This window comes from Lissotriton helveticus, chromosome 12 (assembly GCF_964261635.1).
Source record: "Lissotriton helveticus chromosome 12, aLisHel1.1, whole genome shotgun sequence".
NCBI lineage: Eukaryota > Metazoa > Chordata > Amphibia > Caudata > Salamandridae > Lissotriton > Lissotriton helveticus.
The window spans coordinates 576,597,962-576,624,092 of NC_136073.1; the positions used below are offsets into that span (position 1 = coordinate 576,597,962).

General features: G+C 47.4%; 1 protein-coding gene across 2 annotated transcripts in view; it reads right to left on the reverse strand.

The window, feature by feature from the left end:
* The window catches only part of SPMIP8 (sperm microtubule inner protein 8), a 314,131-nt gene that overhangs the window by 211,971 nt on the left and 76,029 nt on the right, over positions 1 to 26,131 (reverse strand). For both annotated transcript variants that reach the window (XM_078668396.1, XM_078668395.1), the window contains exon 5: positions 15,080 to 15,141. In XM_078668396.1, the coding sequence (XP_078524522.1) occupies positions 15,080 to 15,141 (62 nt within the window). The remainder of the gene's footprint in view (positions 1 to 15,079; positions 15,142 to 26,131) is intronic.

A 26,131-nucleotide genomic window follows, 5' to 3' on the forward strand; every position in this document is an offset into this window, starting at 1 on the left:
ACTGTTGTGGATTGCAGGATAGATGAAATGCTGGCGTATGCAGTGTACTGTTATGAACTAACATTCTAACGGTGCCTACAAGTTCCTCAATCATCACTTTCAATGACCCAACCTCCTTCCTTTAATGAAGTAACAATGTGGGTTTTGAATAAATAAATAAATAGCCAAAAAGGCATGCTATATTTACTCTATCACAGAAATGCAGTGCACGCTAATTGAGCTTTTCGGAATTCTAAAGGACTTCAGCATCCAATTTGTATTTCAACCCCTGTAAGAATTTAGAGACTGTCTTTCAGAGTGATATTTGTTCTGAATTCAGACCATTTGCTATAGTATATATAAACAAAAAGATTCTATCAATGTGTGGTGATTTAATTTTTATTTTTTATTTATTTCTGTGGGTGGTGAAAAACTAATAAATAAACTCTCTCTTAGGGTGATAAAGATGAGAGCACAATGTGCTTTTTAAAATACCCCTCACACACTAAAAAAATCCAATAGTGTCATGCTTCATCATTGGGGTCTTCCCGTCCCTCTACGGGGCGGGGCGTGCTACGACCTGACCGACTACGCGGGAGCACTAGTATGGTGACAGGGCTATGTGACAGTGCAAAGTGGGTGATGTCAGTGAAGTGTAGGGACCTAATAATGTGTGGGAATTAAAAAAAAAAAGTTAAAAATCCTCTGGCTAGTGGAAAAAACCAATTTATTCACTTCCCTAGCTGGGGACGTTAAGAAGGGGGTTTTGAGGTAGAGCAATTCGCTACAACCTGGTCTACATGTTTCGTAGGCAGTCCCCTACTGCCTACTCATCAGGACCTTCTAATGGTCCCTACTAGAACAAAGCTCAGTTGCTAAGTGTAATAAGCCTGTCGTCCTAAAAACTAGCAGTAAAAATCCACTGTTAGTTTTAGCTTAAGGGCATGAGCTGGCCCTATGTAAGCAGAAGTATTAAAAATAATGACCTGATTGTGGTCTCTGTAAAGCAAAAAGAAAAAAGGGAGAGAAAAGCACAGATTTTTACAATTGTAACTGTAGTTTGTCTTTGGGCACTCATTATTATTAGCGCCACAAGTCCCACTTTTTTGTTTCAATTACCCATACCACAAAGGATGCACTTAAGACTTTATGGACAGAGTGATGGTTCAATCTGCCATCCCCTGGATGTTCGTTTTTTTGCCGAACATTGTGATGCCCCTTGTAATTAGGGTTTTTTTATGGACAGAGTGATGGTTCAATCTGCCATCCCCTGGATGTTCGTTATTTAGGCCGAACATTGTGATGCCCCTTGTAATTAGGGCTGTTTTCATCTCAACACACACACACTCTCATAACTCAATGCACACAGCGGCACCCCACAGGGTTAAAAACGAGGAACCCGACTTATTCAATGCCAGTAGTGGTCTTAGAATCCATCATTAAAATCCCCAAAGGGCACACTCCAATTTTTGAATAATTAGCGATACATACTGCTGTGGCGCATGTGATATGCCCCATGAGCTGACACTCGGTAGGTATTCACCGCGACGCCCTGAAAAAGAGAAACCGCGCCCTTAGCATCACAATAAACACACACCCGAAATCAATGCAGCCCCTGTCTCAAAAGCCAAGTGTTTAGAGACCTTTGGCAAAGTCCATAACTCACATTGTCCGCATAGTCATTAAGCCTTACTTCTACCCGAGATGCCGCTCTGAAGAGTGATCGCGTCTGAGGCACGGTGATCTTATGAGCTACACTGGGCACCGGTGTCGCGTAGGAAGTCTACTTGCAAGACTAGAGCGCTGACCCAAAATGGCCGCCCAGAATGGAACGGGAGTGTACTATTACGGAAGTCTTTCTTCCGTGCCTATTAGGTTTACAGAAGTTACCAACCCAGATGATATTTTGGTAAAAAACATATTCGGTGGAAATGTAATCCCATCATATCAGCTCGTAAATTCTCAGGGGTAATTCTCATAAACTAACACTTCTGTGGAATTGGTATTGTTAAATCACACTGGAACCCCTTTGGAAGGCAAACGGGCCAGAGTGTGTTACAGGTTCACAGATTGAGTATGCAAATATATAGGGTAAAAAACTGTCAGGCCTCTGCCCAGATTGTGTTTACAGGATCGCAAAATTTACCAGTATGAAAGATAAGGGGACTACCCTCGGCCGGTGAACCAATTTTGTACAAGGGCACTACCCGTGCGGCGTATGCAAGGTATGCTGCCTCACCAAAAAGAGCAAGAAACTAACTTTTAATAATGGGACCACATGGGAACAGAGAGCCTTCAGCAACTGTAACAGTTCCAACGTCGTCTATCTCATCACTTGTCCCTGCAAACTCGAATATATTGGCATGACGAGCAGGGCAGTGAAGTTGAGAATAGGCGAGCATAAAAGTACAATCAAATGTAAGAAGGCGAGTACTAAACTAACAAACCACTTCTTGGAAAGTGGGCATAAACCTGAAGACATAACTTGGACAGTAATTGAACAGATTGACAACGAGAAACATCTACTGGAAAAAGAACAAAGATGGGTTTTTCGTGTCCAGTCCAACAAACATGGATTGAACGATGAAATTCCGTGGGGGCAGCTATAGGTTATGTACCCCCACTCCCCATTGAGAGGCACCTCGCCCATGGCCAATTTGCACAAACTCTGCGCCCTATCAGCAACTCAATGAAAACATTTGCCAAGCCTTTTATAACCCATAGACCAAAATTCTGATAAGCCTTAGGTATTACCCAGCTCCTGGTGTTCACCGGCCGAGGGTAGTCCCCTTATCTTTCATACTGGTAAATTTTGCGATCCTGTAAACACAATCTGGGCAGAGGCCTGACAGTTTTTTACCCTATATATTTGCATACTCAATCTGTGAACCTGTAACACACTCTGGCCCGTTTGCCTTCCAAAGGGGTTCCAGTGTGATTTAACAATACCAATTCCACAGAAGTGTTCGTTTATGAGAATTACCCCTGAGAATTTACGAGCTGATATGATGGGATTACATTTCCACCGAATATGTTTTTTACCAAAATATCATCTGGGTTGGTAACTTCTGTAAACCTAATAGGCACGGAAGAAAGACTTCCGTAATAGTACACTCCCGTTCCATTCTGGGCGGCCATTTTGGGTCAGCGCTCTAGTCTTGCAAGTAGACTTCCTACGCGACACCGGCGCCCAGTGTAGCTCATAAGATCACCGTGCCTCAGACGCGATCACTCTTCAGAGCGGCATCTCGGGTAGAAGTAAGGCTTAATGACTATGCGGACAATGTGAGTTATGGACTTTGCCAAAGGTCTCTAAACACTTGGCTTTTGAGACAGGGGCTGCATTGATTTCGGGTGTGTGTTTATTGTGATGCTAAGGGCGCGGTTTCTCTTTTTCAGGGCGTCGCGGTGAATACCTACCGAGTGTCAGCTCATGGGGCATATCACATGCGCCACAGCAGTATGTATCGCTAATTATTCAAAAATTGGGGTGTGCCCTTTGGGGATTTTAATGATGGATTCTAAGACCACTACTGGCATTGAATAAGTCGGGTTCCTCGTTTTTAACCCTGTGGGGTGCCGCTGTGTGCATTGAGTTATGAGAGTGTGTGTGTGTTGAGATGAAAACAGCCCTAATTACAAGGGGCATCACAATGTTCGGCCTAAATAACGAACATCCAGGGGATGGCAGATTGAACCATCACTCTGTCCATAAAAAAACCCTAATTACAAGGGGCATCACAATGTTCGGCAAAAAAACGAACATCCAGGGGATGGCAGATTGAACCATCACTCTGTCCATAAAGTCTTAAGTGCATCCTTTGTGGTATGGGTAATTGAAACAAAAAAGTGGGACTTGTGGCGCTAATAATAATGAGTGCCCAAAGACAAACTACAGTTACAATTGTAAAAATCTGTGCTTTTCTCTCCCTTTTTTCTTTTTGCTTTACAGAGACCACAATCAGGTCATTATTTTTAATACTTCTGCTTACATAGGGCCAGCTCATGCCCTTAAGCTAAAACTAACAGTGGATTTTTACTGCTAGTTTTTAGGACGACAGGCTTATTACACTTAGCAACTGAGCTTTGTTCTAGTAGGGACCATTAGAAGGTCCTGATGAGTAGGCAGTAGGGGACTGCCTACGAAACATGTAGACCAGGTTGTAGCGAATTGCTCTACCTCAAAACCCCCTTCTTAACGTCCCCAGCTAGGGAAGTGAATAAATTGGTTTTTTCCACTAGCCAGAGGATTTTTAACTTTTTTTTTTTAATTCCCACACATTATTAGGTCCCTACACTTCACTGACATCACCCACTTTGCACTGTCACATAGCCCTGTCACCATACTAGTGCTCCCGCGTAGTCGGTCAGGTCGTAGCACGCCCCGCCCCGTAGAGGGACGGGAAGACCCCAATGATGAAGCATGACACTATTGGATTTTTTTAGTGTGTGAGGGGTATTTTAAAAAGCACATTGTGCTCTCATCTTTATCACCCTAAGAGAGAGTTTATTTATTAGTTTTTCACCACCCACAGAAATAAATAAAAAATAAAAATTAAATCACCACACATTGATAGAATCTTTTTGTTTATATATATCAGATTGGAGGGTGATTCTGTCAATACCTCTTCACTTCCTCTATTGTTTTGCATTTGCTATAGTAGCCAAACTTTCGGCCGATCTACCATCAGTCAGTTGCCGGTACTAAAGGAATTAGGGGGGAGTGTTGCATCATGTTTGACGGTTGTCTCTTAAACTTCACCAGTCCTTAATTTTTTTCTAACTTAGAGTAAGGAAAGTTGGTACTTCATATTTTGTGTTGTAAAGGGAGAAGAAAGGGACATATAGCTAGCTCTCCACTATTGCTCTCTATCTATATCTCCCTGAACAGAAGGAATCACATTCTACTACTTTCCATTGTGCCTTATGCTGAACTTTTGGCCAGTCAGATTTGCTAAAATGTTCCATGAAAGGATCACAGGTTACTTCATCATTAAAGCATTAAACCATTAACCGGTCGTGAAATATTTCGGCACACCGGATAGGCTGGAATGCACAGAACACAGCTGTTTCCCGGGCTTTATTTGCACTTTGGTAGGAGGCGGAGGGGATTCCCACAATACCGCTTTAGTCCACAGTTACGCTCGTAGAAGGTAAAGGGTGGCAGCATGCACATTTACTTTCACAGCACTGATGACATTTTTTGCTGTGCCATAAAATGGGAACTAAAATGGAAAATGACAACTATTACATAGATTTTTCTAAAACATCCTATACTAGGCTATGCAAGAAAATAAGCATGGACGTTACTGGGAGGCAGTGAGGTATAATTTGAGCACGGTTATGTGACTTAATATTTAGAAGATTACATTTATGCGAAAGACTGCATCAAAGGAAACTGAAACAACGACCACCCCACGTTGGTGTTTAGTATATGCAGAACTGCACGTACATATAAATTAAACAAAAATTCAATTTCCTCAGCAAATTATAGAATTTCAAATCATGAGTCCATGCAATAGTTTTTTCAAGTGTTCGTCCTTGGTCTTTATTCTGTCACTTGTATCTTGGGAAGACTTGTTTGACTCAAACCACACTTCAGTTCTTCAGTGATACAACCAACAGCCACAGTTCTTGCCAACACGTGTTTTGTCTATTGGTAATACTCAAAGACTTCATCAGGGCCTGGACTGTTATATCAGTACTACAGGTATGATCTGCCTCTATCATGGACAGCCTTCCGCTGATATAGTAGACAGTGTGAGTCCAAATCCGGTGCTATCAGCCAATAATAGAAAAGTAATCATCAGTCGGTTGCGAATTCAATCCTTTCACACAGTATCCTCTAAGTGAGCATCAGAAAGTCGTGGCGAGTAATGCCGATGTGATTCTTGGCGTACTACTTGAAATTCTATAATTTGCTCAGGAAATTGAATTTGTGCTTTATGCTAGAAAACAGCATGTTTGTTCGTACGAATTCATAGTTATATACCAATTTAATATTTAACAAACACTATATTACACTATATTTAACTACTTGCCCTATAGAAGACAACATGTAGTGAAACAGAATAGTTTTACCAAAAGCGACCAAAGATGACGTCAAAAATATTTTTGGCATTTTTGTGTTGATTAAGTGAATTTGTTTCTTTTTCTTCATCAATATACAGCCAACAAAACTGGCAGACCTCCAAGCATCAACTGAGTCCCAACTGTGCCACCCAAACTACAAGGTCATGCTGCATTTCATTCCCTTCACACTCCTTCTGTACACCTTCCAAACAACATCCTTTCTACTGACATACACAGGTCACAACATGCATACACCCTCCATTAATAATGCACTCTCTCCTCAACATAATAGTATACTATCTGATCAGAAGATAATTTAGGTCCATAGGCTGGTGCCTGATGCAGGCTAAATATGTAATTCTGCCCCTCAATTCTACTCACAATAAAGACATGAAATATAATTATTTTGAACACCCTGTTGAATGTCAGTCCAAATCCCTCCTCCGCGCTCTCTTCTATCAGCCAATCTCCACCCCATTTACGGTTTTCTATTTTTGGCTTTAAATACTCTACATTTTCAGTTTGTCCCTTTTCTGATTGCTCCATTTTTAACTCTCATATTTCATCCCCACGTGCTCTGTCTTGCAATGCCAAGTGTTTACTGACATCCCCTTATGACGCCTTTGGGATTCTTAAGTTTAATTCAGCAGCCATGATGAACCACACCAGTTTTCGTGCATGTCCATTTATCCACTAACAAGAGAAATTCCCTTTCGGTAGCACACTCATCCCAAACCATCCTGGATTGACTGTTCAACCACCCACTTGTGCTCAACAAACGTCGCACCATAGTTGCTAAATGCAAGTATGTGTAATAAGCCATTTCATATTCCACATCACCTCATTCTAGTCTCTATGAATCATAATAGTCAACTGTGCTTTCTGACTGGCCCATATAATTTTTTTATTTTTATTTATTTATTTTTTTTTTTGTTGCAAGACATTTATTGTAAACAAATGAAAAAGAAGATTCACACTGCGTCACGCCAACAACCCGGAGGCAGGCCGCTATCAGGTAGGTCATACAAAAATTTCAGAGAAACAAATCAGAGGCCGACATCCGACCGGGTTAATCATGCAGAGGTAAACATGAAATACAATAAAATCTTTAGCGTGTGCAGTGCGACTTCAGCGAGGAAACGGTCTTACTTTTCTCACAGTGCTGCTGACAATTGAAAGATAGCGAAGATCAATGAAGCCGCCCCTAAAGAAGCAGCGGTCAGCCACCCGCTGCAGCGGCCTGTGGAAAGGATATGTCTATCAGCACCATTTTTCTCCCAACAGGACCCCCCAACAAGCTAACCCAAAAACGTCAAAACATAGGTGCAAGTACGTAGAAACAGCAGCCATACAACACTTCAGTCCACAAAAGGGTCACGTGGGCCTGCCACGGATCACTCAGATAGAGGGCAAGCCATAGTCAGGGCGGGCGTGCAATGGCATCTCTTCTGTGCACGTATAGGCCAAAGGGCGTGTGGGGGGGGGGAGGGGGGGAGGGGCAATGAATAGGCCACAGGAGGGCCAGTGGGAGGGGGGGCCAGGGACATAATCGGGGTCAGTGGGGGCAGCAAACGCAGAGCGCGCGTCGGGGCAGGGCCTGTCCGCGGCAGCGCGGTTCCACGGGATTGCAATCATTAACCTACGCAGCGTGCACCTTCAGCCCATGTCGTCTGAAACACTCGTAGCACGTGAGGTACCTGGGGTGTCTGAACCCACGCGTGCTGTAGTCCACTGTATAAACGGGCCCCATATGTCAGTGGGTCTGGAAGCGGTGGGCATGGTCTCCCAGTAGTGTGTCAGTTGTGTGTGGCCATAAGTCACATCTCTAATCCAGCTCTCGAAAGAGGGGAGGGCCGGTCTGCCCCAGTGCAGTGCGACCTGACGTTTGGCGTATAAAAGGAGTAATGCATGCAGTTTCCTGTCGCAGGGTTCAGTGTCTTTAACATACCCCAGCAGACCCAGTAGTGGGGACGGTGAGTCATTTCTATGTATGATGTGATTGATGGCAGTGAAGATCTCCAACCAGTATGTACTCAGCTTGGGGCAGCTCCAAGCCACATGAATAAAGGTCGCACCCTCACCCCCACACTTCCAGCAAGAGGCGTCCTCACGGATACCCATACGGTGTAGTAGTGTCGGAGTGCGGTAATATCGGTGTAGGAATTTGAAGTGGATAAGCCGCAACCGATAATTAGGGGATAGGGCTGTTAGTTGCGCACAGCAATACTCCCATGTGTCGTCCGGCAGCTGGTTCTCCAGGTCCGCAGCCCAAGCGTGTTTGGCCGCGGCCTCTGTCACCGGGGCCTGTTCCTGCATGCAGTTATACAGTCTGGACACCAGCTTTTTGGGGGAAGGTCGTGAAAGCAAGTTTTGGAGGGCGGCTAGTGTGCAAGGTTCCTCCGGGAAGCACGGTCCTATCTTCTTGCAAGATTCCCTAAGGGAATGATATAGTAACGTGTCAGCAAACGAGCAGGGCTGGTCGTCCCCACCAGCGGGCATCTCGAAAAAAGTGCCTTCTGGATATAAGTCAGCGAAGGTGAGAAGGCGACTTCCACGGATAGTGAGGACATCACCTCTTGCTGTCAAACAAGGCAGCATCGGGTTACCCCTCAGGGGGACGGCTGGCGCATAAAGCAGGGAGAGACCGGCTCTTTTCTGGAGTTCGCGCCAGGACCAGCGGACCATTTCCACCGTGTCTACCTCACGCGACGGGCATGTAACTTTTCCGTATAGTGCCACTCGTAGTGGCAAGGGGGCGACCACTGCTAGTTCCACCGCCGCATGCGGCTGGTAGGGGGTGGGGTAGGCCCAGAAATGCAGGAACTGAGCTTGCGCACAGAGGGAATAGAGCTTCAAGTCTGGGGCACCCAGGCCCCCTTGTCGGAGCGGAAGCGTGAGTAGGTCCCAGGAGACTCTGGCCTGACCGCCGGCCCACACCAGTTTCAGCAGCAGGGAGCGTACACGAGCGTGGAAGGGCGCTGTCATAGGCAGTGGTACGTTGACGAACAAATACAAGAATTTGGGGAGAACCACCATTTTAGCCAGTGCAATTCTCGCGACCAGGGACAGCGGTAGTTTGTTCCAGACCTCGACCTTCCCTTCCAACCAGTCCACCGCCCTCCCGAAATTCAGCGACCACAACTCCTGTACATCTCGGCTGATCCAGATGCCCAAATACTTGACAGCCCCCGTCTCCCATCTGAGGGGGTAGTCAGGAGCAGGGCGATCAGTGCCCTCCGTCAGTGGGAAGGCCACTGACTTTGACCAGTTAATGGATACCCCCGCCAGGCCCTCAAATCGTACAAATTCTCGGAGTAGCGGACTCAGGTTATCTTTAGGATTCAGGACGTACAAGGTGACATCATCCGCGTATAGCGAAATCAGTAAGCTTCTAGCACTAAATCCAATGCCCCTGGTGGTGTGGTGTTGCCGTATTCGAGCCGCAAGCGGCTCCATCGCTATCGCAAAGAGGAGCGGGGACAGAGGACATCCCTGCCTAGTACCTCTTGAGACACTAAATGGCTTGGAGATGAGACCATTAACGCTCACCCGGGCTCTGGGTGCCGTGTAGAGGAGCCTGATCAGGGTCATGAAGTTCTGGCTGAAGCCCATCCGCCTTAGGACACTGAAGAGGTAGGGCCACTCTAAGGAGTCGAAGGCCTTGGTGGCGTCAAGGAACACCACCGCCGCCTGTACTGATGGGTGTAAATAGTGAAGGACAGAGAAGATAGTTCTGAGATTATGTGATGTCGCGCGGCCAGGGATGAATCCCGATTGATCTGGAAGCGCAATCATAGGCAACATCGGTTGTAATCTATCTGCAATGACCTTCGCGTATATTTTAGCATCCACGTTGATAAGAGATAGGGGCCTGTAGGAGTCTAGCTGTTGTTCATCTTTATCCGGCTTGAGTAGTGTGATAATTAGAGCCTCACGCATGAAGTCTGGAAGGGAATTTAATTCGAGAGCCTCGATAAATACAGAGTGTAGTTTCGGCGCCAGTTCAGCTACATAGGTTTTATAGAAGGAGGTGGTCAGGCCATCTGGGCCAGGGGCTTTATTGGCCGGCATGCTTTTAATCACCTGGGCGATGTCTTGTATTGTGACGGTGAGGTCCATGTACTGTCTGTGGTTGTCGTTGAACCATACGAGTGCTATGGAGTCAAGAAATTCACGCAGTGATGTCGGTGCCGTGGGTTGCCTTGAGGTGTACAGGGTAGCATAGAAGTCCGCGAAGGCGCCTAACACTGCCTCTGGGCCCATCACTAAGTGTCCGGATTTATCATAAATAGTGTGGATGTAGTTCGATTGTGTGCGAGGAGTAATCAGCCTGGCAAGGGTCCTGCTCGGCCTATCCCCTTCCCCATACCTGCGCGCTTCAGCCTGTTTCCCCAGAAATCTCACCTCCCGCTCCGCTTCCTCACTGAAGGCCAGCAATTTGGTTTTTAGAGCGCCAGCAATCTCCAACGACGGATCAGAGCTAAAAGCAACATCAAGGTCTTTCAGTTCCCCCTCAAGGTTAGCTAACGTGTCCCTGATGGTGCGTAGGACCCCTGCTTTGCGTGCTATACACTGACCTCTGATTACAGCTTTAAAGGCATCCCATACAATAGCCTCAGATGTGGCAGATCCAGCATTCTCATCAAAATATTTAGTGATGTCCTCTCTGATCTCCTCTACGAACACTGGGTCTGTGAGCACGTGTGGGGGAAGGCGCCATTGGAACGCCCTGTGTAGAGTGTCTGGGGGGCGCAATTCTAACATACACGGAGCATGGTCCGACAGTGATCTAGCCATGATATCAACATTCACTGGCCCATATAATTAGTGGTTATGACTACGAATGTCCTCCGGGTAAGTGTATTGTGACACTGTTATTTATGATAGGTATGATTGTCACATCTCAGTAATTGATTTACTTGCCCTTTTCCATATATTTTATTTGATATTGTTTTTTGTTTTTTTTGGCTGTGCTGAGCACACGTATGACAGTTGTAGCAACGTGTGTCTGTGGTAAATGTGTTTGAATGCTTTTATTTATATATCCTGCTCATCTTTTGGTTTGTTCCTGTCCCAAACCTTGCCCTTTATAGTTGCATGTCTTGCTTGATACTTTGCAAGCAGGTTTCTGTGTATTTTAGGGATGTTCCTTTTCGGTTCTTTTGTGCTTCTTACATGTTAACCCAGGCAACACCGACTGGGCGGTGACTGCCTCCGCTAAAGGGGTCTATTCCATTGGTGCGGCCACCTTCATTATACATGCAAGCACAGTTGCTTCTGATTAAGGACTAATACCCTCCATTAGGTACGTTTTCACCGCTCAAACAGAGGCACTACACTCTCTGTAAATTTTCTTCCTTCCGCAACTTTGCCAATAGCACCCCTGTAAATCTGCCCTACATAATATACATGGGCATCCGCAGGGGGGGGCAAGGGGGTGCGCTTGCCCCCCCTGGATCGCCGGTCCATCCAGTGCTGGCCCACTGACAATGTGGTATTATCACTCAGGCAGCGCACAGGGAGGCCGCCAACATTCCTTTTACGGACGCCTTTGGTCCCCTTAATTGTCTAAATTAAAGCAGGCTGTGCTGTTCCCCTGAGAAGCCCCAGGAGTCTGTGTACAGCCGCGCAAGGAGGGACGACGCGCTTTCCTGCCTGCTTTTGCCCAAGTTTCCTGACAGCTGACATCTGCCTACTCCTCGCGGCCCCCGCTACGCGGGGGCCGCTCGAGGTCACTACCAGTAAAGGACTCCATAGGATTACGAGAGGAGCCCTGCAGAGACTCTTCACCCCTGCGGGACTGCGAGGACCAGCGGGCGCTGCGTCTGGAGACTGGCCACAGCTGGTCCTCTTCCCGCCCCCCTCCCGCCTGGACTAAAACACTGGAGGGCTCGGGTGCTCTCTGTACTCTGTGTCCAGCCGCGCAAGGAGGGACGACGCGCTTTCCTGCCTGCTTTTGCCCAAGTTTCCTGACAGCTGACATCTGCCTACTCCTCGCGGCCCCCGCTTCGCGGATGCCGCTCGAGGTCACCACCAGTAAAGGACTCCATAGGATTACGAGAGGAGCCCTGCAGAGACGCTTCACCCCTGCGGGACTGCGAGGACCAGCGGGCGCTGCGCCTGGAGACTCGCCACAGCTGGTCCTCTTCCCGCCCCCCTCCCGCCTGGACTAAAACACCGGAGGGCTCGGGTGCTCTGTGTACTCTGTGTACAGCCGCGCAAGGAGGGACGACGCGCTTTCCAGCCTGCTTTTGCCCAAGTTTCTTGACAGCTGACATCTGCCTACTCCTCGCGGCCCCCGCTTCGCGGGAGCCGCTCGAGGTCACCACCAGTAAAGGACTCCATAGGATTACGAGAGGAGCCCTGCAGAGACGCTTCACCCCTGCGGGACTGCGAGGACCAGCGGACGCTGCGCCTGGAGACTCGCCACAGCTGGTCCTCTTCCCGCCCACCTCCCGCTATATATAGATAGCGTCTGACGCGTACGCGGGACACACGCGGGGCAAAGCGCGGAGCGAAGCCCGGGCAAAGGGCAGGCCGTTTGAGGCCGTTCGAGGACCGGAGAGACCGGGACCGGGCTACCCTCCCTGGCTGGGACCATTCCAACATCCAACTTCCTACTGCCCCGGGCCCCATAGCCACAGAGATGTGCACGAGGGAATCAAGGAGCAAATCCGCACAGACTATGGCTGGAACCGCCAAAGGTACTATCGATAACTACTTTGTTAAAGCTGGTTCTCTATTGATAGATGAAATCACCGTACTCGAAAGGCGTATTTCCTAACAAATCGCCTGGTAAGGAGATCATCAATGGGCCCAATGGCTCTGGCAAAGACTCCTGAAGGAAGGTCAGATCTCCATAGTTCTAACCAGGAGGGTCTAGAGGCAAACCAGTCAGTCATTAGTACAGAGCTCACCATGGAGGCCTTAAATGACCTTGAGGATATGAGCCTCATGACTCTACCAACGGCCCAAATACCATCCATCCCACTCCCAATTTTCAATAAAGACTTGGCCACAGCTAGTACTAGCGGGAACCCTACTGATCCCCTAAGGGGAGTAAGGGAGGGAGCCATTCAAAAAAGGAAGAAAGGGAGGCAAGTCAAGGGAAGCAGCAAGTCAAAAACACCTAAATCTAACCCTGCTATAGACGCTATTAGCTCGGGCGGTAACAGCTTGGGACTAGCATCCAATATCGGTGTGGAGGCCCAACCTGTTACCACTCTACCTGCAGATACACCTTCTCATTCTGCTAACATCTTTATGGAATCTTCCAACGTGGCCATTACACTTGCAGATATAGGTGCACTCCTTAGGTCACTCTTAAGCCCCCTTGAAGCCCGGTTTATAAAGATCAAAGCCAGGCTGGTTAACAAAGAAAAATCCACAGTCCAGCTCGCTGATAGTCTTAAAACAGAAATAAAGGGAGCGAAAGGGGGGCTAGATCAAAAGCTTAAAAAGATTGCAGAACCCTTGACTTCAGCGAAGAAAACTGGCCTAACCACCTCTCATCAAATACAACACAAACCTAACCAAAATAAGATCCCGCAAACCTTGGTTATTGCAAACAAAACTACACCACTCATACAAACTCCGACACCGGCACCTCCACCCCCAGATAAACCTACAAAACCTATAGACAATCTCTCTGACAAAAGACAAAGCGACACAAGACCTCTAGAAAATAGGCAACCTAACCCTCGTAAAATTAAATCTGTGAATCTACCACCTGAGGCGTCACCCTACACAGTGATCCTGGCGGGTGTGTCTGAACTATCTCTCAATGCCATAGAGACGACTGCCTCGCTTAAGAACAAAGTTATCAACTGGTTGTCCGTGTATAGACCCCTTCCGCAAGGTATAACCAGTGATGTTCTTATGGTGAGACGTGTCGCTTGGGTGGGCAATCTGAGAAAGACAATCATTTCTGCGGACGCCCATGATAATATAGGGTACACACTTGCTCCAGTTTCTCACTGGTTACCTACTAAAGTTACCCCTACTTTACTCCTTCTCTTAATTCAGTTTCTAATTTAATTGGAATTAATGATTTATTCCAGACACATTAGTGCCTGATCCATTGAGAGCACTATGGTATTATTTAATAATTTAATTTCCTGTCACTTCTTTTCCCTTAATTGCAATTGAAGAATTAACTAATCCAACAGTTATGATTTGTTCTTCTGGGAGCACTAGGTCAACATTGAATTGCTGTAACTAATGATCCAGGGACACCGTTTAATGTATTTCATTTTACTGTTTTCTTATAGATTCTTCATGCTCACAACCTTATGTCCTGATGATGATCTCAAATCAGTGAGATCGAAACGTCGTCGACCTTATAAAACTAGAAACTCCTTTTATTGTTTAAATTACACTCAGGAGTTTCTGTCTTTGTTGTCAATGCTCACCACATCACGCTTGCTGTCACTTTTTTGTGTGCACTTGAACTATAATCGCGGAAAACTTGCAATATTGTTGACAAATAAATACTGCACGTTAAAAAAGCCCTTTTGAGTCCCTACTTACATTTAAATAACTGCCCACTGTTGCTCCACCCGGCATTAACTGCCTATACATGTCTCCTTTGGTACAGGCATATTTATTAACACTGTTTTAAACTCAACTGCTCTTGCTTGGTTGGGACCGATCTGGCCCTGTATGAACCACTGTTTTCTTAGAATACTGATAACCACCTCTGGTTCAAATATCGGGGTTCCATTGTTATTTTTATTACTAGTTTTAGCTGGGTCCTACAACTAATGTGTATTGGATCACAATCGACTCTCAAAACAGGAATCTACTTAGCCTCTGAAAATCACTGTTCATGCAACAGCTAAAGGAAAGTCATAAAGGTTTTCCTATGTATAATGCTTCTTCAAGTGTGCCATTCTTCACAGTCTGAAAATTTACATTTTTACCCTAGTTACAATATCAACATATTCTTCAAAGACAAGGTGCATTCATCATAAACTAATTTACTTAAAAGAAAAGGAACTTAATGAGACAAGATGCATTTAAGACTTACCCTCCATGCCTGTGTGACTCCTGGCTTTAGGTAGCGCACTGCATAGCCACTGTAGCCCAAAACTGTTGAGTGAGATTGAGAAATAAAAGTTTGAGATGCAGCAAGTGTCCCCAACGCAAGCCTGCCAGATACCCACCCACTGGTTGGTCATTAAGAAACATCACACAAATGCAGACAGGTCTATAACTTTCCTGCATTGGCTTGTGCATTCCTCTTGTAGCACTCCATAGAAAGCTAGCGCTGCTACCCTGTTACACCGAATGGGTGTAAACACCCTAATGTACGCAATTCTCTTCTCGGAGTTTCATATTCTTCACTAAAAATGGTATATGGATTTGTACAAATTACTGGTTCTTCTAATTCTTAAAAAGGGAAAGTCACTAAGATGTTCAGGTCGGCTTCCTAATATTTCCCCAAACCTCTCAATCCTTCAAAAAGCTGGTAATCAATTTTAGATTTTCACATAAATGCAAAACTACAAACCTCTCAATCCTTCAAAAAGCTGGTAATCACTTTTAGATGTTGACATAAATTCATAGTACAAGATGAGTTTTTTTGCAATACTAGGAGTATTACCCATCATGAACATTGCCACTTTCAAGAAAGTTGGAAGAGTAACTATTTATTTTTTGTTTTGTACAATCATGGTCTTTAGTCCTATAGCCTGATACTTGGTGAGTGACTCCATCGGTTCAATTGACTGGATTTCATCTAGTCTTGTGCACTTTGTTTTCAACCTTAGTCGTACTACGGGTATTTGGAGCAAGAATCTGTGGAACAATCAGATCTCTCATTTGATTCTATTTTGCAAGATGTTGCACTGAGTGACATCAACATATCCTTATTCACATTTGATAGTACATGATCAGTTACTTTCTTAGCACTTTAATATAACTTTTTTTTTACTTTTGGCGATTTGCTTTCAAATCACCTAAATTAGACGTCCAGCACACTAGGCATTTTAACTGTTAAATCTATTCTTATTACATTACAATTGGGAATCTTTGTCGAAATTCCCAAAACTTAATATATTCGTTAACGAGTGGTGCTTTCTTTTGTCAGAGACATTAATAAATTAATCCCAAATGCTCTAAGTCTAGTAGGACAAGAAAGGTTTGAACACCTCTTAACATTTTCTGATACTACTTTTCTCCAATCTGTTTTTAGCCACTTTTATGTTTTGAGGTCTAGTGTCGCAGGCTTTACGTGTCAATGATGTGAAGCTGCACAAAAATGACGAGAGGACTTCATTTATCCTTCCTTGACACTTTCGTCACTCCTGCAAAAGAGTGGTGTTGTTACGTAAATGTCCTTAAGACGAATAGCAGATTTGAGCAGGATAGTGACAAATTGCTCCTACCCAGGCAGCTTCCCCTACTAAGTGGTGTTCTTCCACAGAATGCTATTGTCCCTGGAAATGGCCCTTCTATAATTCTGTCCCTGTACACAATATGGCTTCATCCCGAGGCTCTTTGTTTGTTAACTGTGGCAGCCTTGCAGGGAGCAGACGAGCAGTTGAGAATTTAGGAGCTGGCCATTTTGGGGCAAGTGTAGCAGAAATCAAATAACTTACGGCACTTTTATGCTATTTACACAGGAAAACCTGTACACCTTATAGCTCTTTAGGTAAAGCATGTATGAGGGTCTTCAGATAGCTGCAGATCTGTTGCTTAGAGGTCAAACATGAGCCTACAGAGCATTTACTGGCCAGTCCATTTTAGTTGCTAAGACTGCATAAAAAACAGCTTGGCAGGCTTACCATAAGGCTAAACTGATCAAAGTCATGTCTGTTACCCAGTACTATATCAGTACACAGCAATTAAACCAACCATCACCAACTGAACAGGCTTGGAATAACTGTAAAGATCACCACATGCCACCAGCCAATGGAGGATTATAATTTAGTCCACCACTACAGGTCCCAACAAGCTACATACTACAACCACTTCTTGACATCTCACAATGACAATCGGATACGGGATGATATTAATGAAGTCCATTCCAGCAGAAGTCGCCACAATTTCTCCCTTTAACGTATGCCTGGTCAGGACCATAAACTTTACACAAAATATTTCAAAAAGGAATATCCAGGCAGGTCGCTCCCCCACACCACCACACAGCCCTCCTGTGTGCCCTGAGCCGCTGCTGCCGCTCATTCTGGTTTGTGCCGGAGTGATTTACATTTGCTGTACTCCCTGTACTTGTGCCCCTCTGTGCTTCTCTTTGCCTTGTGTATCCCCCGCTCTGTGCCCCCACCTGTTTAGTTAGCATTGTTATTGCTGTACTCTTGTGCCCACTTTTGCCTTCTGTATCCCGCTGTGTGCCCGCTCGTCCCCGTCCACACTCTTTCCCACCGCTGCGTCCCTGCTCCCCTGTGCTCCCATTCGCCGCCCCGCTTCCGCCTCACAGCTGCTCCCCCCTCCCACTCCCCCTCATATGAAGGCCGCGCTGTGGTGAGGAGAGCGACCTTTGACCCTGTCACCAGGCAGGTCACTCCCCCACACCACCACACAGCCCTCCTGTGTGCCCTGAGCCGCTGCTGCCGCTCGTTCTGGTTTGTGCTCAAGTGATTTACATTTGCTGTTCTCCCTGTACTTGCACCCCTCTGTGCCTCTCTTTGCCTTGTGTATCCCCCTCTCTGTGCTCCCACCTGTTTAGTTAACATTGTTGTTGTTGCTGTACTCTTGTGCCCCTCTGTGCCCACTTTTGCCTTCTGTAACCCGCTGTGTGCCCGCTCGTCCCCGTCCACGTCCACGCTATTTCCCGCCGCTGCATCCCCTGCGACCCCGCCCCTCTGTGCTCCCATTCGCCGCCCCGCTCCCGCCTCCCAGCTGCTCCTCCCTCCCACTTTCCCTCATATGGAGGCCGCGAAGCGCCTAAGGCAAGCCCGTCTGCGCCCGTCTGCGCCCGTCTGCACCTGGACCGCACCCAGCGCCAGGACCCCTGGGCCCGCACTCACCACAACGCAGACCACCGCTACGACTCCAGCACCCTCCACGCACTCAACGTCGGACGGTCACGCACCTGCTGCCTGGCCACCCTGAAGCGCACACAAGGACCCTTCTCCTGCCGGAGCAGCAGCTTCACCAGCATCCGGCCCGCCAACCCACCCACCGAAGAACCCAACTTCCTTAGATGTATCCTGCTCAACACCCGATCCGCCCACAATCACGCCGTCGAACTCTGGGACCTACTCAACACCAACGCCCCAGATGTCGCCTTCCTGACGGAGACCTGGCTGATCCCCACCTCGGCGCCCGACATTGCCATAGCCATGCCAGAAGGCTACAAGATCACCCGCAAGGACCGCTCCAACGGAGTAGGTGGAGGAATTGCTATCGTTCACAGAAACATCCTCAAAATCCCGACAGCCGTCAACGACACCGTCAGCACCGCCGAACACCTGCACTTCAAGATCCACACCAACCACAACACCACCCTCAGAGGCACCCTCGTCTACAGACCCCCGGACCCCGACCTCAGTTCAGCAACTCCATCGCCGACATCATCAGCACACACGCCCTCGCCTCCACAGACTACATCCTCCTCGGGGTCCTGAACTTCCACCTCGAGAACAACAACGACTCCAACACCTCCACCCTGATCGACAACCTTGAACGCAGACAACACACACTCACTCCGCCGGCCACACGCTTGACCCCATCTTCTCAGCAAGTACTCACATCTCCTTTGACCGCACCACCGAACTCCACTGGACCGACCACCACTGCATCCACTTATTCTTCCAGAAACCCACTACCCACCACCGCACCCAGCCGATGCCTCGCCGCAGCTGGGGCAAGATCACCGAGGACCAGCTAACCACCGCCCTCGCCCAGAGCCCCCCCCCGAAGACCCGACTGACCCCGACGCCGCAGCCCGCAACCTCAGACAATGGATCAACGACTGTGCCAACACCCTCGTCCCGCTCAAGAAACCCCCAACACCCAGACCAGCAAGAGAGCCAGCTGGTTCACCGAAGACCTCCAGACCTCGAAGCGAACCTGCTGAAAACTGGAATAAAATTGGACCCGCGAAAGAACACCGGAAAGCTACACAGCCCACAGGAACGCCACCTGCCGACACCACCAACTCATCAGATCCGCCAAAAGGACCACCTTCAGAGACCGCATAGACAACAACGCACACAACAGCATAGAGCTCTTCAGCACCGTGAAGTAACTCTCCAACCCCAGTTCCAACACCAATGACATCCCACCGTCACAAGACCTGTGCGACTCACTCTCCACCTTCTTCTATCGCAAGATCGCAGACATCCATGGCACCTTTGACGCCATCATTACCCCGGCAACCGCCGGCGTCACCACCTGCACCAACCGCCTGCTCGCCTGGACCAACATTGACAACGACGACACCATCAAGATCATGAACACCGTCCACTCGGGATCCCCAGAAGACCCCTGCCCACACCACATCTTCAACAAAGCCAGCAGCACCATCGCACCCCATCTCCGGAAAACCATCAACATCTCCTTTGAGACAGCGACCTTCCCGGAGAGCTGGAAACGCGCAGAGATCAACGCCTTACTCAAGAAACCCAAGGCGGAACCCAAAGACCTAAAGAATTTCCGACCCATCTTCCTGCTCCCGTTCCCGGTGAAGGTCATCGAAAAGGCCGTCAACAAACAACTGACCATCTTCCTCAAAGAGAACAACGTCCTGGACTTGTCCCAATCCAGATTCTGTAGCAACCACAGCACCGCAACTGCCCTCATCGCCGCCACCGATGACATCAGGATCCTGCTCGACAACGGAGAAACCGCTGCCCTCATCCTCCTGGACCTATCAGCCGCTTTCGACACAGTCTACTACCGCACACTAAAAGCACGCCTCCACGACGCCGAAATCCAAGAGAAGGCCCTGGACTGGCCCACCTTCTTCCTCACCGGGAGAACCGAGAGCGTCCGCCTCCCCCCCTTCCGCTCCAAAGCCACCGAGATCATCTGCGGCGTACCCCTGGATCATCCCTCAGCCCAACGTTGTTCAAAGTATACATGCCACCACTCACCTGCGTCGCCCAACGGCACAACCTAAACATCATCTCCCACGCTGACGACACCCAGCTGATCCTCTCACTCACCAAGGACCCCCACACCGCCAAAACCAACCTCCACAAAGGAATGAAGGCCATCACCGACTGGATGAGGAACAGCCGTCTGAAGCTGAACTCAGACAAGACGGGGGTCCTCATCCTCGGTTCCACCCCCTCAGCCTGGGAAAACTCCTGGTGGCCGACAGCACTAGGAGCACCCCCTACACCCACCGACCACGCACGAAACCTGGGGGTCATCCTCGACTCCACACTCTCCTTGACACAGCAGGTCAACGCCGTCTCCTCCTCCTGCTTCAACACCCTCCGCATGCTTCGTAGGATCTTCAAGTGGATCCCCACCACAACTAGAAGGACAGTCACCCAGACCCTCGTCAGCAGTAGACTGGACTACGGCAACGCACTCTACAAAGGAGCCCCGGCCAAACTCCTGAAACGGCTCCAACGCATCCAGAACACCTCCGCACGCCTGATCCTCGACATCCCACGCCGCAGCCACATCACACCCCACCTGAGAGACCTGCACTGGCTCCCCATCAACAAGAGGATAACCTTCAAGCTCCTCACCCACGCACACAAGGCACTCCATGACACCGGACCAGCGTACCTCAACAGCCGACTCAGCCTCTACACCCCATCCCACCAGCTCCACTCTGCAGACCTCGCCCTCGCCACTGTCCCCCCGCATCCGAAGAGTGACCGCCGGTGGCAGATAATTCTCCCACCTTGCCGCCAAGACGTGGAACACCCTCCCATCTGCTAACAGCAGACCGGACCTCCTAACCTTCAGGAGGCTCCTCAAGACCTGGCTCTTCGATCAGTAGCAGCGTTCCCCCCTCCAGCGCTTTGAGACCCTCACGGGTATGTAGTGTGCTTTACAAATGCTATGATTGATTGATTGATTGACCTGGAGAGCTGCTCAAAGCTGCCAGCTTAATGAAAACCATAAACTGTTCACCTTTCACACTTATTGATCTGCGTCCCATAACACAATAACCACACCTTGGTGGTCATCTTGCACAACATGGAAACACTTCCGACACAGGATCAAAACAAAGACAACACACTTCCAATCACACACCCTACAAAGTGTAGCGTGCTACCTCTGTAGGCAAGCACTTCAGTGCCACATGTAGGAGTACTAAGAGCTATATAAATGTTACAGTACAATGCATCCTGGCAAAATCAAGGGAATAGGAGTGCTGGTACAGCTCACAGCTGCCCTGCTGGTGAGCTCACCAATTCAAAAGAAGACAGTTGGTCTGTCAGTGAGCTGCCCCCCCCCTTTAAAATCCCATTGATACAGCTGTGAGATATACCAGCTCTATTTGCAAATGTGTAGAGGGCAATGGGGTGGTTGGTTAGGTGACTCGTGTGCTTTTAACCCACCTCACCCATCTTTCCTCTACTTTTTTCAATGCTCAGGATTGTTTGAGGCAGTTGGGCCAAACAAATAGGATCGCCTTCGTCCTTTTGCAAGCTGGCAATGGGGATATTTGAGCCCTGTAGTGAAACTTACCCCCAATTATTGACCAAATTGTGGAGCAGTATGGCAAGCTTGTTGTCCCCAAAATTGTGTTTTTGAACGTGTGTATTCATGATGATGTATCTGTATAGCTTGAAACTAGGCAAACAGCAGTGGATCGCTATACAGGGTTAAATGCTAGCACACAGTTAACAAGTGATAGCTGGGTTCTGGGAGTTGAAGTGTACAGTCAGTGCTATGTAATGTAGAGTTCTTTAAAAAGGTGCGTCTTCATCTGTTTGTTAAATTGGAGCAGCATTGGAGCAATCCTGGTCAATACTGGGATTCTGTTTCCGATTCTGCGTGCATGAGTAGAAAGGCCTACAGCCTTGTTTTTCCTCTTTTCCACATCTTAGTCTTCTGTCTGATAGTTTCCTGGCTGCAGATTGTAGAGAGCAGTGATGGTGAGCTTTTTGCAAGAAAGGCAGGATTGCTGGTCATGATGGGTTTGTAATATGCAACTGCTTTTGAAGATGGTGTAGACTAGCAACCGAAGCCAACGGAGTTCCATGAGAATGGGGTTTATATAATCATATTCGTTAAGGACCTTGATGAGACGTACTGGGGTGTGTAGCATAACCCCCTTGTGTAGCCAATATGGAGTATGGGAGTGTTACCATCATACAGATGTGAACAAAGGTTCTATAGTTGCTTTAATAAAGAAATGTTTCACTTTTTTTTTTAAGAAGAGAGAGCTGGTAGCAGGCCGTATTTGTTTTGGTGGTAGTGTGTTTCTTGAGTTTGAGGTTGGCGGTTAGGTTGAAACCAACTCACTTAGCATTCGGGGAAAGTAGGGGCTTTAAGCTGTCAAAGTTCATGTCGTATTGCCAAGGTTGTACGATTTCTTGCTTGTTGTTCTTGGCAATAACAGGAAATCCGTCTTTGTGGAGTGGAGCATTGGGTAGGTGCTGGACATCCAATTCTGGAAGAGGAGAATGATTTGAAGCCTGGCTGGTAGTTGTGAGGGACATGATAAGCACCAATGTGATCTTGTAGTTGACTGCTGTTTAGATGCTTTTGTTGAAAACAGACTGTTTTCTTACTAAAATTAAAATTTTGTTGCAACTGCCATTGTTCTCAAAGTGTTCGTGATGGGAAATACCAACCTGTCCTGGGTCAGTGCCTCATGGCGGGGAGGAGTCTATAGCATGCATCCTTTGACAAGGCGGTGGGGCTGGGAATAAAAGTAGACCTCTGTTTTTCGGAAAGGCAAAAGTAGGTAGACCTATCACGGCCACCCTTCAGCAAAGTGAAGGTGTTCAATAAAATGCACCCTTGTGAGCAAGGTGTAGGGTTATAAGCACCAAAGGTGTGGGCTTAATGCAACAAATGTCCTTCATGGACGCAAGGGGAGACTAAAATAAAGATAACCCCACCATTGGGCAAGGTGGGGGGGCAAGAATAGTTACACTCTTGCTTTTGAATAAGGAGGGCAGGACATACTCTAGGCCCAACCCCAGGGGCGGCTCCTCCGCTAAGACGGAGAAGCATCACCGCACTGCTCTTTAGGCAGGAAAAATAAAACGATAACATAGTTATTATCGTTTTAATTTTTGAGGTTCGGGCTGGGTTAGGTTGGGGTGGGGCTGGAGGCATAGAGGGAGGGGTGGTTTGCACACTCCAAGTGTGCATGACTATTTGGCAAGCCATCTTGGCTAGACCAAACAGTCATGCGTACTTTGCATGTTTCCCACCAGGCTGTGTAATGCAGCCTAGTAGGGAACATACAAAGGCCCATAGTCCCCATCTGAGCACTGATCCACGGCGCTCATGGCCAATCACAGTTCTGCATTGCAGTGTTGTGATTGGCTTAGTGGAGCCGATTGCAGCGCCGTGATTGGCTGTAGGAAGCCTGGGTTCTTCATGTTTCCAGGACTCCCAGAGAAGCAGAGGAAAAGTTTGATTGAATGCAAGCAAATAATTAATATAGCAAACATAAGGTTTGCCTTCTTAGAGGATTGTAGCCTAAATGGGAAGGAAGGATATTTCAAGGATGTTGGGCTCTGTGACACATATTTACGTAGCACGGTCTGTGTAAAATTGAGGAGTTTTTTCAGCATCCAGTTGTCCAAGTCAGTCTGAGGCCATCACTGCAAACAACTTTCTACCTAATTTTCAGCAAAGTAGTAAGCCTATAGTCAGCTGGCATAGAAGTATCTTTCTTGCAAGGAATAGATGTAGGAGTCAATCGTTCACCTCTTTTTTAGAGGCTCTGTGGAAAGAGCGACCCACTGCAAAAGCCACACTGTTAGTACTGTTTGTAACGTGGGTTACAGAAAGGATGCCCTCTGGAAAAGAGTGCCTGAAAATAAGAGGAGGAAAAACTCGAAAGGCACAAAAAAATCTCAAAAGTGCTGGGTCTTAATGGTGGAACAGCTCTTGCAAGACTGACATTTTAGATCTCGGTAGGAGCAGGACTGGAATGGAACCACAGATTGCATTGAATGGCGTGGAGAACAGTTGCAGTAAGACCAGGACAGGAGCAGATCTGAAATGAGGTCACAACTGAACCAGAGCTGGAGCTTGCAGTCCTAGTCCTGGAGTGAGACTATGACTGGAGGAGAGGTAGAGTTATACCAAAAGTGGCGCAGACCTGAAGATAGGAGGACACAAGCAGAGCTGGAGATGGATCAGGCAAGCCTGGAGCAAGCAGGAGTGGGGAAAGACAGGACTGCAGCAAGCAGGAACTGGAGCATGACATAAGCCAGAATTGGCAGCAGGAGCAGAAGAAGGAGCTGTAGTGAAGAATCCAATAGCAGGAGCATGCCAGAGGAGTTGCAATGCACTGGTACTCGGCCCTTTAAAAACGGTTAGGTCGGGAGCCACCCACCTGACACGAAGGGGCTGGCCTCTTAACAGGAACCACCAGATCTCAGAAAGGAACATACTGAACTGGTGTTGAAATGTGGTGCCCATCTTGGAGCAGACTCTGAGTTTGGTGATTATCTTGGAATGGAGTTTCATTAAAGGGGAGCTAGATCCTATCCTCTTTGCTGGTCCAAACCCATAATGGCACACCCCTTTGAGTTTCCTTGGAACACTGAGACTCAGGAAATCTAGGAACTGGAGGTAAAAAGTTTGGTCAGAAGACATCCAGTATTGATTTTCTTCAGCCAGGTTGTTGGAATCAGGATGGACTTTCAGAGGCACAAGAGACAACTGGACAATAAACTGTGGCTTGGCTTCTGATTGTCCCAGGTCCGGCTGCTTAGGTATTTTGGAAATGGTCACTAAGCTTTTAGATGATAGTTTCCTTCTTGCAAATAACTTCAATAGACATGGTACTGGGTCAGAAGTTGTCACTGCGTCTAGGACCCACACTGTGGAACCAGAAAGGTATTCCGAGTTTTGTGCCCAGGGCAGTACTTTATCCAATGCAAAATTGCTACTTTTCAACCCTTCCTAAAAATACTTGGGGAATTCATAACTTTTCCCATAATATTCCAGGACGAAAGTTAGAATAGTAAATAATCCTCCTGGAATATTTGGGGGAAAGTTGGTCTTTCCTGAAATATTCTAGGACAGGAGTTAAAATAGTTTGCCCTTCCAGTGTCTGCTAATCACACTGCTGCCCTGAGGGAGCAGTTAAGGGTAAATATTTAGACTGCAGCAGTTACAATATTGTACACGGTAATACCAAGCTTTTATCTGACAATTTTAAACATGAGGTGTGTCTTCACGATAGCAGCACCCCTCTTGTTCCCTTGCCTCCTTCAAAGCAAGGTTTTTTAAAGGCTTCACATTCTGGGGTTATCATATTAAGCAGCTGATTGGCATTAGCGGAACTTTGCCCAAAAGTAGACCTACCTTCAAGCGGCTCATGGGTGTCATGCCCAGCATCCGAGCTATCATTTTCTGTAGATTTAGGCACCCAAGTAATATATTGGTTATGGTGTATAAACTAAGGCAGTCCAAAAATCACAGGATGACTGGGTGTAGCAGTGACCTCAGATGAGATGTTTACCTTGTGGACGTGAAAGGTTCCACTTAAGGCATTTTGTTGACACATACAGGTACTGAAGTTAACTTTGAACCATCGGCTTCCTGCTTTTTTCCTTCTGACAGTGGGAATAGACTGTTGTTTCTCCCAAGCCTGACTGATATATGTGCCAGGAGCTCCTGAGTCCAGAAGTGCTAGCACTTGAAGACTGTGCCCAGAATCCACTTCAATAGACACAGCACTTGCAGACTGTGCCCAGAATCCACTTCAATAGACACAGCACTTGCAGACTGTGCCAAGAATCCACTTCAATAGACACAGCACTTGCAGACTGTGCCCAGAATCCACTTCAATAGACACAGCACTTGCAGACTGTGCCCAGAATCCACTTCAATAGACACAGCACTTGCAGACTGTGCCCAGAATTCACTTCAATAGACGCACAAAGGAGAAATAACATACAAGTACCAGTAAAATGGATATAGTCTCACCCAGCATTTTCTCTGGATGTTTTCA